The sequence below is a fragment of the Kogia breviceps genome, chromosome 8 (genome assembly GCF_026419965.1).
Source record: "Kogia breviceps isolate mKogBre1 chromosome 8, mKogBre1 haplotype 1, whole genome shotgun sequence".
Lineage (NCBI taxonomy): Eukaryota > Metazoa > Chordata > Mammalia > Artiodactyla > Physeteridae > Kogia > Kogia breviceps.
The window spans coordinates 36,549,700-36,565,540 of NC_081317.1; the positions used below are offsets into that span (position 1 = coordinate 36,549,700).

The 15,841-nt window shown below is 47.3% G+C and overlaps 2 protein-coding genes across 10 annotated transcripts in view; one reads left to right on the top strand and one right to left on the bottom strand.

Moving 5' to 3' along the window:
- The window catches only part of FANCC (FA complementation group C), a 292,921-nt gene extending 282,988 nt beyond the window's left edge, over positions 1-9,933 (top strand). For 2 of the 3 annotated variants that reach the window (XM_059072358.2, XM_059072361.2), the window contains 2 exons: positions 1,722-1,928; positions 6,370-8,482. In XM_059072358.2, coding sequence (XP_058928341.1) covers positions 1,722-1,928; positions 6,370-6,513 — 351 coding nt within the window. In that variant the 3' untranslated portion in view covers positions 6,514-8,482. Of the gene's footprint in view, positions 1-1,721; positions 1,929-6,369 lie in introns of all 3 variants that reach the window. The other variant, XM_059072360.2, reaches the window with a different exon arrangement.
- The window catches only part of AOPEP (aminopeptidase O (putative)), a 572,337-nt gene that overhangs the window by 179,885 nt on the left and 376,611 nt on the right, over positions 1-15,841 (bottom strand). For 2 of the 7 annotated variants that reach the window (XR_010841933.1, XR_010841932.1), the window contains exon 16: positions 4,063-4,186. The exons of 2 other annotated variants lie outside the window; for them this stretch is intronic. Coding sequence is in view for 1 of the 5 variants with exons in the window: in XM_067041203.1 (XP_066897304.1) it covers positions 8,284-8,334 (51 nt within the window). In the remaining 4 variants the exon portion in view is untranslated. Of the gene's footprint in view, positions 1-4,062; positions 4,187-5,057; positions 5,152-7,387; positions 7,774-8,241; positions 8,335-15,841 lie in introns of those variants that run through there. 3 more of the 7 variants (XR_010841934.1, XM_067041203.1, XM_067041199.1) reach the window with 3 other exon arrangements.

Consider the following 15,841-nt stretch of genomic DNA (forward strand, 5'->3'; position numbering starts at 1 on the left):
CATTCTACTTCTAGGAATTAGCCTAAGGAAGTAGTTAGAGAGCCATATAAAGATTTATGTACAAGATCATTGCAGCATTGTTTGTAACTACAATAACTGAAAATGGCCTACATTTCAATAGTAAGGATATTGGCTAAATAAATTGTGCTGTATTACAACAACAGAATAGCATTCTACCATGAAAAATCATGTTATCAAAGAAAATGTGCTATAGATAATGGTAAATTGCTTATAGTGAACTGTGAAAACTCTAGAATACCTTATGTATAGTGAGTGCTGTGTTCACAATGCATAGAAAAAAGATGATAAGGATGTAAACCTCACTTTCAACGAGTCTCTTTGGATAGTGGAGTTATAGTCATTTTGATTTTTTTCTTTTTACTTTTTTGTTCAAATGTTTTACAGTGAGCATATATAAATTTCCATAATGCAGGATAAAAATTAATACTTAGAAAAGAAAGCGTATATTTTTCTCCTGGAAAGATTTTTAGAAAGCATTAAATTTTGGGGCAAGTGAGGAAGGTATTTGAAGGGAAAGACAGCCTGGAGTGAAAGAGAAAGGAAGAAGACAAGCCTCAGGGAATATTGGATGAGAGGAGAAAATCAAATTCCAGTCAGGAAGAAAATGGACACGGAGGCATTGCTTCCTAAGCCCTGACATTTTTGCAGACCTACCTAGGTGCAGGACAGTCGTGGGCCCCCGTAGACACTGTCAGACAAGGGCAGGCTGGTCCCGGACAAGAGAAGAGGGGGTGAGGGACGCTGCCCTCCTGCATGGAAGGGCCCTGGGGTGCAGTTTCTCACGGTCTTGCCTTGTGGCTGGAGTCGCTCACACAGCACTGCTAGTGTACTGGAGCTTATGACAGACTTCATTGAATGAAGCCTTAACTTCCAGGGGAAAAAACGACTCACACAAAATCCATAAAACTGGTCATGGGAATTTTCAGAGTAGGCCTAAGTATTCTTTTGAAAATGAGGGAACATAGCTCTTCATGAGTTCCATGTGGCATTTTGGATGTACAGCTTTCAGTTTTTACTGTTTTCCAAGTCACAACTTGATGTACCATTCTTAGAGCAAACAGAAATCTCAGCATGAAATAAATATTTTTTATGCAAAAACAACGCACAGATCTATAACAGCCACTATTATTATGTGGATTCCACAGACTTGTGACCTCTGCTTGAGCTTTAGACATGTATGAACAGTGTCCCAGTGTCTAAACCAAACCAGTGTGGTATGTGTGTGTGTGTCTGTGTACGCACGCACTTCCTCCCCGCGAAGGTGGCAAAAAGGCAAACCTCATTCTTATCGGCACTTTGGCTCAGCGGAGGTCCGAGCACCGGGCTTTAATTGACCTGTGGCTGTGATAGTGAGCAATTCTTCAAGGAGCCTTTTGTTCTTTTTCCCACAATATAAAAATCTGACTAAATTCTGCTGAGGACTTTTCTCCATTTCCTTTCATACAAAAAAAGGTCGATTCCTGGCATGATGCCCTGGCTGCTTAGTGAGCAGGACGAAAGAAAGTCAAGAAATTTCCATTACGCCCATTTGGGTTTGTGTGGGGCAGTGTGTAAACTCTGACATGGTCCGCCCCATCTGCCCTCCCTCGGGCGCCAGTCCTCTCCTGTTTCTGGGGGTTGCTTCAAAGAACTGAGTCATCCTACAACCTGCGTGTCCCGACTCTCCCCTAATCTCTTCCCTTTGAAATTCTACTTCCCAGGTGGAGGTGAAGGCAGTGCTCAGCTGCCTCATGAAGCTGCTCAGGAGTCCAACCCTCTCGGCCAGGGATCTGCAGGCAGCAGCCGGAGAGGGCGGAGAGGGAGCTCCCAGACCGCCTGCCTGTCAGCAGCTGATCAGGCGCCTCCTCCTGAACTTCCTGCTCTGGGCTCCCGGAGGCCACGCGATTGCCCAGGAAGTCATCACACTGGTAAGTCTCCCCTTTTCTGGCATCCTGGTTCTCACTGTCATCCCAGGTAAAAGGTGGGTTATCACCCAAGGACCCAGCCTTTGAAGAGTGTGGGTACCAAGATGCTGTCCAAACGTGGCTGGACAGGATGGGAGGGGACAGCTGGGCCAGACCCAGAGCCTGCCCTATGCGACACCTGCGTGGCACAGAAGAGGAAAGGGAGGCTCCGACAAGGGAGGGGACTTCTCCCAGGTCACACAGCTCACTGCCAGGGCCCACAGCGAAAGCTCATCTCCTGTCTCCCCAGGCTGTCGTCTTTCAGTTACAGTTCATGACTCTTCCTCCTCATGAAGAGAAATAAGACTTCAGTGAAAATATGGTCACTGCAGTGGCTCAAAGAATTTCATCTGTTAATTTTTTTTAAAGTTTGCTAATTACAAAGAGCTCCTTCTGGAAGCCCAGCTGACCTGAGAGGTTCTTTACAGTCCAAGTCAAACGTGAGCACCACTTATGGCATGGGACTCAGCAATGATTTCTTGAATAATGACACTAAAAGCACAGGCAACAAAAGAAAAAACACATTGGATTTCATCAAAATAAAAACCTTTGCAAATCAAAGGACACTATCTAGAAGGTGAAAAGACAAATCTTGAAATGGGAGAAAAATTTCGAATTTATACTTGGAAATATTTGGAAATCACATATCTGATAGGGGTTTAATATTTAGTGTTTAGACTTTAAAAGGAATTCGTACAACTCAACAACAGTAAAACAACCCAGTTCAAAAACTGGCAGTGGGCTTTCCTGGTGGCGCAGTGGTTGAGAATCCGCCTGCCGATGTAGGAGACATGGGTTCGTGCCCCAGTCCGGGACGATCCCACATGCCACGGAGCAACTAAGCCCGTGAGCCATGGCCGCTGAGCCTGCGCATCCGGAGCCTGTGCTCCGCAACGGGAGAGGCCACAACAGTGAGAGGCCCACGTACCGCAAAAAAAAAAAAACTGGCAGTGAATTTAGACATCTCTCCAAAGAAGATGTACAAATGGCCAATAAGAATGTTCAACATCATTAGCTTTTAGGGAAATGCAATCAAAACCACAATGAGGTACCGCTCCATACCCCCTAGGACATATACTATAAACCAAGCCAAACAAAATGGAAAACAAGACAAAGTAGAATAGAGGTTATTAGGGGCTGAGGAGTAGTGCAGAATTCCTGTTTGGGATAATGAAAAAGTTTTGGAAATGGATAGTAGTGGTGGTTGCACAGCATTGTGAATGTACTTGATGCCACTGAATTGTACATATAAAAATGGTTAAAATAGCAAATTTTATGTTATGACCTCATCTCAAAAAAAAAAAACAACGTGCTGGTTCTTGGAGTTAGGTTTTTTTCTGTTTTTGTTTCTATTTTTTATTGTCATATAAGGTATATACAGAAAGGTATAGCTTGATGCATTTTTGCAAACCAAAAACACCCATGTAGCCAGCAACCAAATCAAGAAAGGAATGTTCCCAGTACCCAGAGGCCCCCTCCGGCTCCCCTCCAGGGCAGGCTCTGTTTGAATGTGAACCTGAAGAAAGTCCCAGTGCCCAGTGGGACTGCCAAGAACCTCAGTAACCAGTGCCCGCAAGGTTCTGCTTGGTCCTAGGAGAACAACGTGTGTGGGGGTGGGCAGACCACGCAGCCAGCCTGTCAGTCTGCCCTCTCGGGCTCAGAGAGAAGACCTCCCAGAGGCTGGGCATGGCCGAGAGCAGAGGACTTGCTTTTCACCTGCTGGGTGCCATCTCCTCAGGGCCCACCCCAGCACAAGGATCTATCGTGTGCTTTTATAAAATGCACATCTCACTTACCTCCAAATCCATTTGGGGAGGGGAACTACATAGGCGAGAGTTAAATAATGTCCTCATATCTGTAGAACTTGGTATCAACCAACTTTTTCTCTGGCCAAGTGTAAATTATAATAGTCACTTTTCAGCCACCACCTCAGCCAGGTGATCAAGGTCAGCATCAGCAGGGATAAGTCATGTTGATATGAAGTGATGAACATGGCACTTTACTTCTGTGGCCTTCCTACCCCAAACCTATAACCCCAGTCTAATTTTGAAAAAACAGTTGACAAGAACCCCAGTTGAAGGACATTTGACAAAATTACCTGACCAGTCCTCCTTAAGACTGTCAAGGTCATCAAAAACAGGAAAGTCTGAGAAACTGTCACAGCCAAGAGGAGCCTAAGGTGGGATGATGACTAAATGTAATGTCGTGTCTTGGATGGAATCCTGGAACAGAAGAAGGACATTAGGGAAAAACTGAGGAAATCAGAATAAACTCTGACCTAAAGATAATGTTAATAAAACATTAATATTGGTTCATTAATTCTGACAAATGTACTATACTACTGTAAGATGTTAACAGGAAAACTGAGTGATTTGAGATTTCTCAGTATTTTCTTTTGGGTCAAACTATAAATCTAAAACTGTTCTAAAATTGAAAGTTATTTTAAAAGTCAAAGGCAGGGCTTCCCTGGTGGCGCAGTGATTGAGAGTCCGCCTGCCGATGCAGGGGACACAGGTTTGTGCCCTGGTCCGGGAAGATCCCACATGCCGCGGAGCAGCTGGGCCCGTGAGGCGTGGCCGCTGCGCCTGCACGTCCGGAGCCTCCGCTCCACAACGGGAGAGGCCACAACAGTGAGAGGCCCGCGTACCGCAAAAAAAAAAAAAAAAAGGCAGACACTTCTGAATCATGCAGGTGCTGGTGGCATTTTTGTTGCCTGACCTCTGACTTCCTGCCCAGGCCCTGGACATCTGTGGGAGGGGCCTCAGCCCGTGAAGCCTGCTCAGACCCGGCTGCCTCTCCTCCCTGAGCCTGCACCCTCCTGCTCCTCTGCTGTCCTGTCACCCTGGGAGTGGCGAGCAGCCAAGGAGACCACGGCCGGCCCAGCACGTAGAGTGTGAGAGAATGTAACCCAGAGAAAGCTCCTCGGAGACATTCAGGTCTCTGCTTCTGTATTCCAATCACATTTCCCTACATTCTGGGGAGACAGTCCAGGTTCACAATGGACCGCCCTCAGGTCTCACCCACAGACTGGGCTGCTGGGGCTCAGGAGCTGGGTCGTGTCACCAAGCTCAGGGTCGCCACATAACAGCTCACCTGCAGCCACGCCTCAGCACTGCCGGTCTACACCTGAGCCTGGGGCAACTCGGAAAACCCCGGCGCCTTCATTCACGTTCAGAAGTCAGCTCAGCTGCAAAAAAAGATTAACTAAAGGATGAAACTCAGTGTTTTCTCTTCCCGCACCAGCTCCTTAGGAGGTGGGTGCCGGCCTCCCGGGCACCTCGGAGCCCGTCACAGCTGAGAGCCCCTCCTGGGCGCTGCCCTTGCATATGTTCAGAAACTGTTTTAACCAACAAACATACCGGCCTTCCTAACTCGAAGGTTTCCTGCAGTGGCCACACAGTCGGTTGAAGACAGCCCGGCAAGAGCAGCTACAAACAGGACAGGTGGAAGGGGTCTGCGCAGTGCCAGCCTCTCGTGGGCTCCTTGGTGCCTCCCTCTGTGAGCAGCCTGGGAAGAGCCCTGGGCCAGGTCTGCTTGGCCAGGAGCAGGTGGACGGCCTTTCTCTTTCAGGGGCTTTGGCATCACCACCCTCAGGACCCTAGCCCTGGCCTGGCTTTGATGTGAACTCAGGCGGGAGCAGGGCCAGCCAGCTTCCGGGCCCAGGTCCTGGTCTCGGCCCTCTTGTCTTACCCTCAGCTCTGGAGAGCCGTGCTCGCTCTAGGCTGCGCGTCTGAGCCCTGTCTCTTTGCGGCCTCCGATCCTCCTCTGAGCCGCCCCTTGTGCCACCGGCTCACCTTCCTCCATCCTCCTCTCATGGCCTCACGCAGATAAATCGTTAGATTCTCACCCTCCCTTTATGGGTACCAACAGCTAAAGCTGTATTTAGCAGAAGTGACAGTTCCTGTGTTTCCTGCTTCCCTTGAGAATCAAGTGTTAAAACCTTAGGTGCCTATTAACAAACAAGTGGGCCTGCCGCTAGCCCAAGAATGCCATTTATAAAGCTGTTTGTGTAAGAACAGGTGGCACTCTCTTTTCAGCATTTTCCAGTTCTCATAGTAGTGTGAGCCTTTTGCAAAGTCAGGCCACAGCATGCTCATTGGCCTCTGCTCCCCACGGCAAATAACCCCAAAGCTTGTGATGGGTGTTCCAAGAAACAGCATTTGTCTGTAGCCGTTGTGGGTCTGAGAGGGCCAGCGTTAGGAAATGGCTCTGCTCACTAGATGGCCCACCTCTGAGAACACACTCGCTTTGCTCATCACCTTGAAGACAAAACAAGAGCCCTTTGGAGCTGACAGGAATGCAGGTGCTTTTTGGGGACAGGATGCTTACAGTTGGTCCACTGGACGAAGAGATGAATCTGTCTGGAAAGTGTCTTAATTTGCCTTCTCTTCTGTCCTCATTGCAGATGGCGCAGACTGATGCAATAATGCATGAGATTATTGGCTTTCTGGACCAGACCTTGTACAGATGGGACCATCTTTGTGTGGAAGCCCCTAGGTCGAGAAAACTGGCCAGAGAGCTCCTTGCAGAGCTGCGTGGGCAAGCCTAGCCCGGGCCAGTTAACCAGGGAGGCTACGCGATGAAATGGTGGGGCTGCTTCTTATGGCCTCCGTTTGTAGAACGCATTCCCTCTTTGAGTTGCAAGAAGGAGCCATAAACATCTTGGCAAGATCTGGTAGTACGTATTTTACAAAATGAGAAGTCAGGTGCTTTAGCCTGAATTCAGTGAGATTTACTCACTAATGACAGGATTATGGTTCAGCATTCCCTGCGCCTGTTCAGCCCGGATGTTGATTAGAGAATCACTCAAGAAAAGGCTTGGATGGGAGAACAGATTTGTATTTCCTTCCCTGCCCCCCCATATCACACCAAGATGCACAACTATTTGGATGTTTCAAACTCTTTGGACCAAGAAATTGGTCATGAACCACTGATCAATTTAGAAAGTAACTTAGCCGTTTTCCACAGATCTCTTTTTTAAGAAGTCCTGTAATTGTTACTGGTATTTCGTCTTATCCACCGGGATACTCTCTTGCTCCCCTAAGACATTCTTCATCCAGGATAGTCAGGAGCCCTCAAGTTTCCCTCCCATGCCCCCTGAGCAGAGCCCACACAAGCCCAGTAGCAAGTAGTGGTGAGCGGGGAGCAACACTGCTTAGCAATGAAATAAAGCCAGCTTTGGGGCTTTTTGCTTTATACTGGCTAAGCACTGGCTTTTACCAAAAGAGCTCATATTACCTCAAAGGTGGCTGACGGGGGAGGGTACAGGATGTGTTCTAGAAACATTGGAAGAGATTATGTGTCAGTTCTCTGTTAACTAAAATGGGAATTGGAAACTTCTAATAAAGAATTGGGGGCTTCCATGGTGGCACAGTGGTTAAGAATCTGTGTGCCAATGCAGGGGACACGGGTTCAAGCCCTGGTCCAGGAAGATCCCACATGCCACAGAGCAGCTAAGCGGGTGTGCCACAACTGCTGAGCCCGCGCACCTAGAGCCCTTGCTCCGCAACAAGAGAAGTCCGCGCACTGCAACAAAGGGCAGCCCCCACTCACCACAACTAGAGAAAGCCCAACGCAGCCAAAAATAAATAAATAAAATAAGTAATTAAAAAAAAAAAAAAAGAATTGGAAGCTCCTAATGTTGGCAACGCCAACATTAATATTTATTTCACATCAGTTGAAGATATTTTTTTCCTTTCAGGTTTATTCTTTTGCTCTTTTGTGTATGATCTGTTTGTCGATTGAGTCCAGACTTTTCTCACTTGGATTTCTGCATCAGTAATCTCTGAATCTCCCTCATTCTTGGCTCCTGTTTGAGGTGTAAGTAGAGTTTTGATGTATTAGAGGTTGAGCTTTTAGGGGAGTTACTTCTTTTGGTATATGGATCCACCTGAAGATCTGGAAAATTCCAAGACCTTCTGACCTGAGCTTTTCTTTAGAGAAATGTTACAGTATGAAAGGTATATTGTTAAAATACGTTTATCACAAGTGCCATCATCATATGCTTCCCTTGGTGTTGAGGACGCCTCTCCTACGTTGGCTTTTGCCAGGGAAGCTGTGACCAACCTCTGTGAACATGAAGAAAAGGGCTTAGTTTGGTGGCAGTGAGTAACCCCTAAACCCAGCGGCCACTGGAAACCAGACCTCCCTGTGGGGAGTGTGCTTCCACGTGGACATCCATTCACACTGTATTTCACAGCAAACAATAAAAACAAGACGGTTATCTCAGATTGTTTAAGCTGCATTTCTGGAAAATCCCTTCCTGTCCTGACCTTACCTCAGTCTGTCTGTAGTATTTCCCAATTCCTTTACAAAGCCTTTAACGTTCTCCTGAGCCTTGGACTTGGATCAGAGAGGACAGAGCCCAGAACTATAGGGAGAAAAGGCATTAATGACCATCCATTAATACAGATGTTATGTTATTCATCAGGACTTCATGATGTTTGCAGAATTGGTTAGCTTTTTAAAATTTGTAATTCGTCTTATAGTTTGTCATTCTAAATAAAAAGTCACATGGCAGCTAACTTTGTATTCATTATTATAATCTTTCTCAGAGAAAGCTTCCCTCTACTCCCCAATTATGGAAGCTTCAGGTCTCACAAAACCTAGATAGGACTGCACCTGGAGAAGACCAATTGTGGTTTATCTCTAGGCCTGGGAATCTTGTCACCAGATGTCTGAAAAGTGCCAAGGAGAGTGACCGTAGGGCAGGCAGTCAGCAGGAGCTGCTTAAACCAAATGAAATGCGTGTTACATATATACACATTTTTTCCTTTAAGCCAGACTTAAATATTACCACTGAGTGTAAGTCGAATTGATCTACACATTGTTTCCCCCCATTTCTCCAAGCGGGAATGCATGGGACAAAGCACAGCCCACCCTCTTGCTCATTCTGCTGTTTCAGACTCATGGCCCTGGCGCTCCGGCCTCCCCGGGCTCCCCTGGGTGTCAGGAAGGAGGGACTCGGCCCGTGGCTCCACTCATCCTTGAAGCACACGCCCCGCGGCTCCCACAGGACCTTGGCCACTCCCGGTTTTACTGCAAGCAGCTTGCGTGGGTTTTCTGGACGACCACTCTGCTTCCTTACATCGGGTGCTGAGGCCTCTTATCTTGTCCAGGAGGCACCTGAGACAGCAGAGGGCACCTGGGGACAAGCCCCTGTCCGGGCGGTCCTGGGCTCCGGCTTCTTCATTCGGCCTCGTTCTCGGCCCCGTTCTTGCTGGGACAAGGGTACTAGACAAAAATGGGAGCTCTTCCAGAGGCCAGCAGAAAGCTACATTTTCCGTTGAAGAAGAGGAGTCAAGGACAGGGACTGGAAAGGGATGCCTGGAGAGAATGTGGGCCTGGGCAGTGGGCAGAAATGCAAGGAAAATCTAAACTGAGCCTGTCCCTGTGTTACCCAAAGGGGCCTGGTGTTTGCACAGTGAGAACAAACGTGAGGAATGTTCTTCCTTATTCGACAAGGAATCCAAATTGTGCTCTCCAAGGAGGAAGAGAATGAACTTGACTGCGTTGCTGTCCTTGCCTTTCTCTTCCTCTGCCAGCCCATCACCACGTCACCCACAGCCAGCGCTGCTGGTGATGGCCTCCTTCCTCTGCCTGACACTGAGTTTGACATGGATTTCGTCAAACAATCCTAAGTTATTAATCATCACCAAACCATCTCACTCCTAAAGAACCAAAATTCAGGCAAAATAAATGTCTTAAAGCCTTCTTGTAAAATTCAAGTCCACAGTTTGTTTATAGCATGGGTCCAAATCATATCTCTCATATACAGACCGACAGTAATAAAGGAAGTTGATAATATAGGACCTTCCCTTTTTTCCCCAGTACTGACATAACTGTGATAGCTTATTGTACTTGGTGTTTTGGGTAGGAAACTTGCATGCTTGGATACTGAAAGTTTCACACTTCTTAGCTTTTCTGTAGAAGTAGAAAGTCTCATAAATAAAACAATGTTGAAAATCTCAACCTCTGGTGTTTCTCACAATATAATGAATCCAATGTGAATCAGTCAGGATTCTTGGTTGCAAGCAACAGAAACAGACACGATGTTGAAAGCAAAAGGGAAGCGATCCAAAGGGTATTTAAAAGCCCACAGAATTGTCAGGCAGACAAGGCTTAGCCAGCAGCAGTGCCCAAAACCCAGCTTCAGAGTGGCCCGGTGAGGAAACTCCTGCTGCTGCTGTCACTGAATTCTGCAATCCTTGTAGCTCATCCCGCAAGGTCTGCAACCTTCAGTGGCGAGACAGGCCCCTGCACCCCACTCTTTGAAGGGCTGGCCACAGTCCCGGCTGCTGCATCTGACTAGAGAAGCCCAGGTCCTCCACCCGCACTTAGGCTGTAAGGGGAGCTGGTTTCGTTTCTGTGAGGGTATTGGACACGGCCAACTGCATCTCCCACAGACAGGAAGGGGCCAGAGCCTGGGCAGTGGAAGAGGCTTAAAAACGTCCACAACGCTACGTATTGTCTACTCTTCTCGAGCACTGCAGAGGATGAGTGCCATGCAGCAGCCCGATACTCTACTCAGCAAGAAAAGGAAGACGAGGACCCTTAGCAGAAAGCCAGGGTGCAGGCATTTGAGGCTGGGCTTCTCCAGTGTGGCGCTGCTACCCTGGGGACCGGGTAAGTCTCTGTGGCGGCGGCTTGATCCCACCCTCTCTGAGCTAGGTGCCAGCCCAGGAGCGACAATCGAAACTTTGTCCAGATATTGCCAAGTTGAGAACCACTGGTCTAACTGGTGGTTCTTTCCTTCTGGAAAGATATCCTGAATAGAAACAGTAACTATCTTAGAGATACAAATAAGACTTAATAGAATCCTAATAGAACTAGATTATCTGACCCCAAAATTCATATGAAAAAATAAACGTTCAAGAACAGCCAGGAAAATCCTGAAAGTGAAGCGTGATGGAGTATAATGAAGAGTACGCACATTGGCACATCTTCTAAAGCTCGACTCATTATGATGGTTTGGTGGAACCCGAGCCCACAGAGACTGTCCCCGTCGGGGTCGCGAGGGCTCTCCTTGGGGTTCCAGCCAACCATTCTCAGGCCTCCTGCACCAGCCTGGGCAGTATCTGACCCACTGGGTCTCCCTCCTCCCTGACAGCTTCCTTTGGCTGGTGGAACATTCCAGGGCTTCTCCTCAGCCTGAGGGGGGTGGGCCCTGCTCAACCCCTGACCTCAGCCTGGCGGGCACGCCCGGGCCCCCACCCTGTGTACCCTCACTCTGCTAGGCTTTCCACAAGCCACCTCTGTGCAGAGGGGCCTCACCCTCCCTGGACCGCAGACCTGAATACCCACGGGCCAGCGGCTGTTTCCACTGGGAGGTCAGGTGACCATGTCAAACTAACACGTCCAAAGCTGATGCCACCAACCACCCGACCCAAAACTACAGTCTCCCCAAGTCAGTCGATGGCCGTCCCGTCTTTCCAGGGACTCAGGACCAGTTCTGTACTTATTTTTCACTCCTCTCTCACCCCCACGTCTGAGTCACTAGGACGTCGCTGGATCGGACCGTTCCTTGCCCTCCTCGCAGACACAAGCATCTGCCTGCTCTCCCCGCCGCCGCCCTGGCCCCTCTGCAGCATCTCAGCGATCCCTCGCCGGTGCCATCATATCACACCCCTTGATCAGAGCACGACAAAAGCTCCCGTCTTCATTCAGTAAAACTCAACACTCTTAAAATGGCTTTCAAGGCCCTACACAGTATGGGCCCCCTTTTACTCTCTGACTTCACCACCTAATATTCTCTGTGACCCCTTCACCCACCCACCTGTTCCAGCCACGGCGGCCCAGGGCCTCTGCATGGGCTGTCCTGCACACACACCTTCCCCAGACATGCACAGCCATCCCTCACCTGCTCACGTGTCACCACCTCCACATGGCCTGACCCACCCCCCGTCTCCAGTGGCACCCCACTCTCCACCCCTCAGCTTTCGTCCCTAACACATAACACCTTCTAGACCCCAGGTAGTCTACTTACATACCTGACCGTCTCCAATACAAGTGCCTGGAACAGTTCCAGGCATACAGTAGGTGCCCAGTATTTGTTGAATTAGTCCATACAGGGATTTAATATACGGTAAGGGCATTTCCATCAACAGGGAAAGATGGTGCTGAGAAATCACGTTGGAGCTCTACTTCTTAGATAAAAATAAACACACACAAAAATGCCTAGCCCTCTTTCTTTACCAAAGTATCTGGAGGTTTCCTCTCTGAGGCTGTGGGTTTTCTCCAGAGAAAACAAGCAGTTCAGCTTGGAAAGGGAGGAGGGACAAGGGTGCTTGGAAGGCTGCTGCCACTCTGAGAAGAGAGTCTATTACTCAGATAAGTAAAAAATTAGTTTATAAAATCAAGACTTTCCTACTCCCCAAATGTAGAAAGAATGTTCTTGTATTTCATTAAGAATTTCTTGCTCACCTGTGGCTTGCAGGCTTTCACATAAACTCTGATTTCAGCCCCTGGCCTCCCCCTCCCCACTGCCTGGGGTCTGCAAGTTCAAAGCCTCTGGGTCATTGCTTCCAAGAAGACTTCTTAGTCCTTTGAGGGGAAGAGAGGGTCCTTCTCCACAGGAGGTAGGGAAGGGGCCTGAGGCAGAATCCAAGAATCCTGTCTTCAGCTCCCAGGCCAGAAAGGGAACCCTTTCTACGCAAGATGCAACCCCAGGCCCCACAGCAGGCATGGATAGAACTGTCCATCAACAGGTGAGTGGATAAGCAAAATGTAGCATATCTATACAATGGAATATTAGTCACCCTTAAAAAGAGAATGAAGTTCTGACACACGCTACAACAGGGATGAACCTTGAGGATATTTTGCTACGTGAAATAAGTCAGACAAAAAAAGACACCATTGCCAGACACTATCAAACTCTTAGAGGAAAACATAGGCAGAACACTCTATGACATACATCACAGCAAGATCCTTTTTGACCCATCTCCTAGAGAAATGGAAATAAGAACAAAAATACACAAATGGGATCTAATGAAACTTAAAAGCTTTTGCACAGCAAAGGATACCATAAACAAGACCAAAAGACAACCCTCAGAATGGGAGAAAATATTTGCAAATGAACCAACGGACAAAGGATTAATATCCAAAACTTATAAGCAACTCAGGCAGCTCAATAACAAAAAAACAAACAATCCAATCCAAAAATGGGCAGAAGAACTAAATAGACATTTCTCCAAAGAAGATATACAGATCGCCAACAAACACATGAAAGAATGCTCAACATCATTAATCATTAGAGAAATGCAAATCAAAACTACAATGAGATATCATCTCACACCGGTCAGATTGGCCATCATCCAAAACTCTAGAAACAATAAATGCTGGAGAAGGTGTGGAGAAAAGGGAACACTCTTGCACTGCTGGTGGGAATGTAAATTGATACAGCCACTATGGAGACAGTATGGAGGTTCCTTAAAAAACTACAAATAGAACTACCATATGACCCAGCAATCCCACTACTGGGCATATACCTTGAGAAAACCATAATTCAAAAAGAGTCATGTACCAAAATGTTTATTGCAGCTCTATTTACGATAGCCAGGACATGGAAGCAACCTAAGTGTCCATCAACAGATGAATGGATAAGGAAGATGTGGCACATATATACAATGGAATATTACTCAGCCATAAAAAGAAATGAAACTGAGTTATTTGTAGTGAGGTGGATGGACCTGGAGTCTGTCATACAGAGTGAAGTAAGTCAGAAGGATAAAAACAAATACCGTATGCTAACACATATATATGGAATCTAAAAAAAAAATGTCATGAAGAGATTAGTGGTAGGATGGGAATAAAACTCAGACCTACTAGAGCATGGACTTGAGGATATGCGGAGGGGGAAGGGTAAGCTGTGACCATGTGAGAGAGTGGCAGGGACATATACAGACTACCAAATGTAAATTAGATAGCTAGTGGGAAGCTGCCGCATAGCACAGGGAGTTCACCTCTGTGCTTTGTGACCACCTAGAGGGGTGGGATAGGGAGGGTGGGAGGGAGGGTGAATCAAGAGGGAAGAGTTATGGGAACATATGTATATGTATAACTGATTCACTTTTTTGTAAAGGAGAAACTAACACACTATTGTAAAACAGTTATACTCAAATAAAGATGTTAAAAAAAAAAAAAAAAAAGACACCATTGTATGATTTCGCTCATATGAGGTACCTAGAATCGTCAAATTTGGAGAGACAGAAAATAGAACGGTGTACATTTCTACCTTTTGACTATTGTGAATAATGCCGCTATGAACATCGGTGGACCAATACCTCTGAGTCTCTGCTTTCAGTTATTCTGGGGATACATCTGGAAGTAGAATTGCTGGATCATATGGTAATTCTGTTACCATACAGGTGCCATGGGCTGCAGGAGAGAATTCTATTCTCTTCCAGGTTATTGTTTAACAGGTGAGAGTCTCACTGTGGGGTGACAAAAAAGTTCTGGAGATGGACGGATGGTGGTGACGGCCACACAACATGTGAATGTACCTAATGCCCCTGAACTGTACACTTGAAAATGGTTAAAATGGTGAATTTTATGTATGAGTTACCACGGTAGAACATTGAATAAAAAAATTTTAAACTATATATACTTTTAATCTAGTAACAAAAAGGCACTTCTTCAGAGCTGCCTTCCCCCACTTCAGGTTGCGTGGACCCGCCATGAGCAAGTCTAGAAATTATCCCACAGACACACTGGTGCCTGGGCATATGCGAAATGCCCAGGGCTTTACTGCAGCGCAGCTTCACACCGCGGCCCACTGGAAACAACTCACAGGTCCATCAGTAGAGGGCTGGCTGAATAAAGTCAACCAACAATCAAAGGGTAGCACATACCTTTATAGTTGATGCCAGGCCCAGTTATCAGGGTTTTACATAAATTAATTCATTTAATTCTCACAACCACCTAACGAAGTTGTCCATGGTTTATAGATGAGGAAACCAAAGCCCAGAGAGGTTACACAGGCGACGTCTGGCAGGGCTGGGATCTGAACAAAAGGACCTAAGGAGACTGCGACCACTGCCTCTTGAGCCGTGTGACGTCCAGACAACGGAGCCATTGAGGGAGCGGTGTGCACCCCGCCGCGCGAGTCGCCTCAGTCTCTGCCGCCACTCTCCTCACAGTGGTGGCCTTGGAGGAGGGGCAGCACGTGCTTTTTGCTGACATGCTGTTTATATCTGTGACGCACGCAAAAAGAATTTATAATCATCAGTGTGTGAGGGAAGATTTGTATTTGTCTGTTCCAAGAGAGACTCTCTGTTAAATGACGCTGCAGAGAAAAGGAGGCCTCCATCCCCACCTGTAACCCAGAAAGGAGACCCCTGCACTGGCGCCCCTGCTCTGCCACCAGCACGGTGGCATCTTTACAGCCTATTTATAGGACTTATGTTCTAGTACTGGACAGAAAGTTTTCTAGAAAAAGAAGAGGTACCCCAACCTAGAGGGAAGGGTGGGTGGCCTGAGGACTGGGGCTTTGGTCCCCCCAGTTGGGGCAGTCTGGGGGCCATGACCCAACTCTCCCGATGTCAATCTGTCCATCTGCCCAGCTTCTGCCATCACTAATAATCACTCTCTTGCTCTACAGAACGCCTTCTCCGCCCCTAGCTGCGCTGAAGCCACAATTTCTGCAGTTCTCTCTCCCTCAGCGTTACCATTTAATTTATTAAAGCAGATAAAATCATAAAGCTACAATTCCTTTCCCTTACGTCTTTTCTTTACAACCCAACATAAGGGCACCATTGTACCTGTACTGTCCCATCGGCAAACTCTAAAATTGGCTCCTATCTAATTGCTGATTTATCCCCATAATTCACATTGTCTTGAGCCTCCCTCCTTAGACGTAACCGATGTCAAAGTCCCGGGAG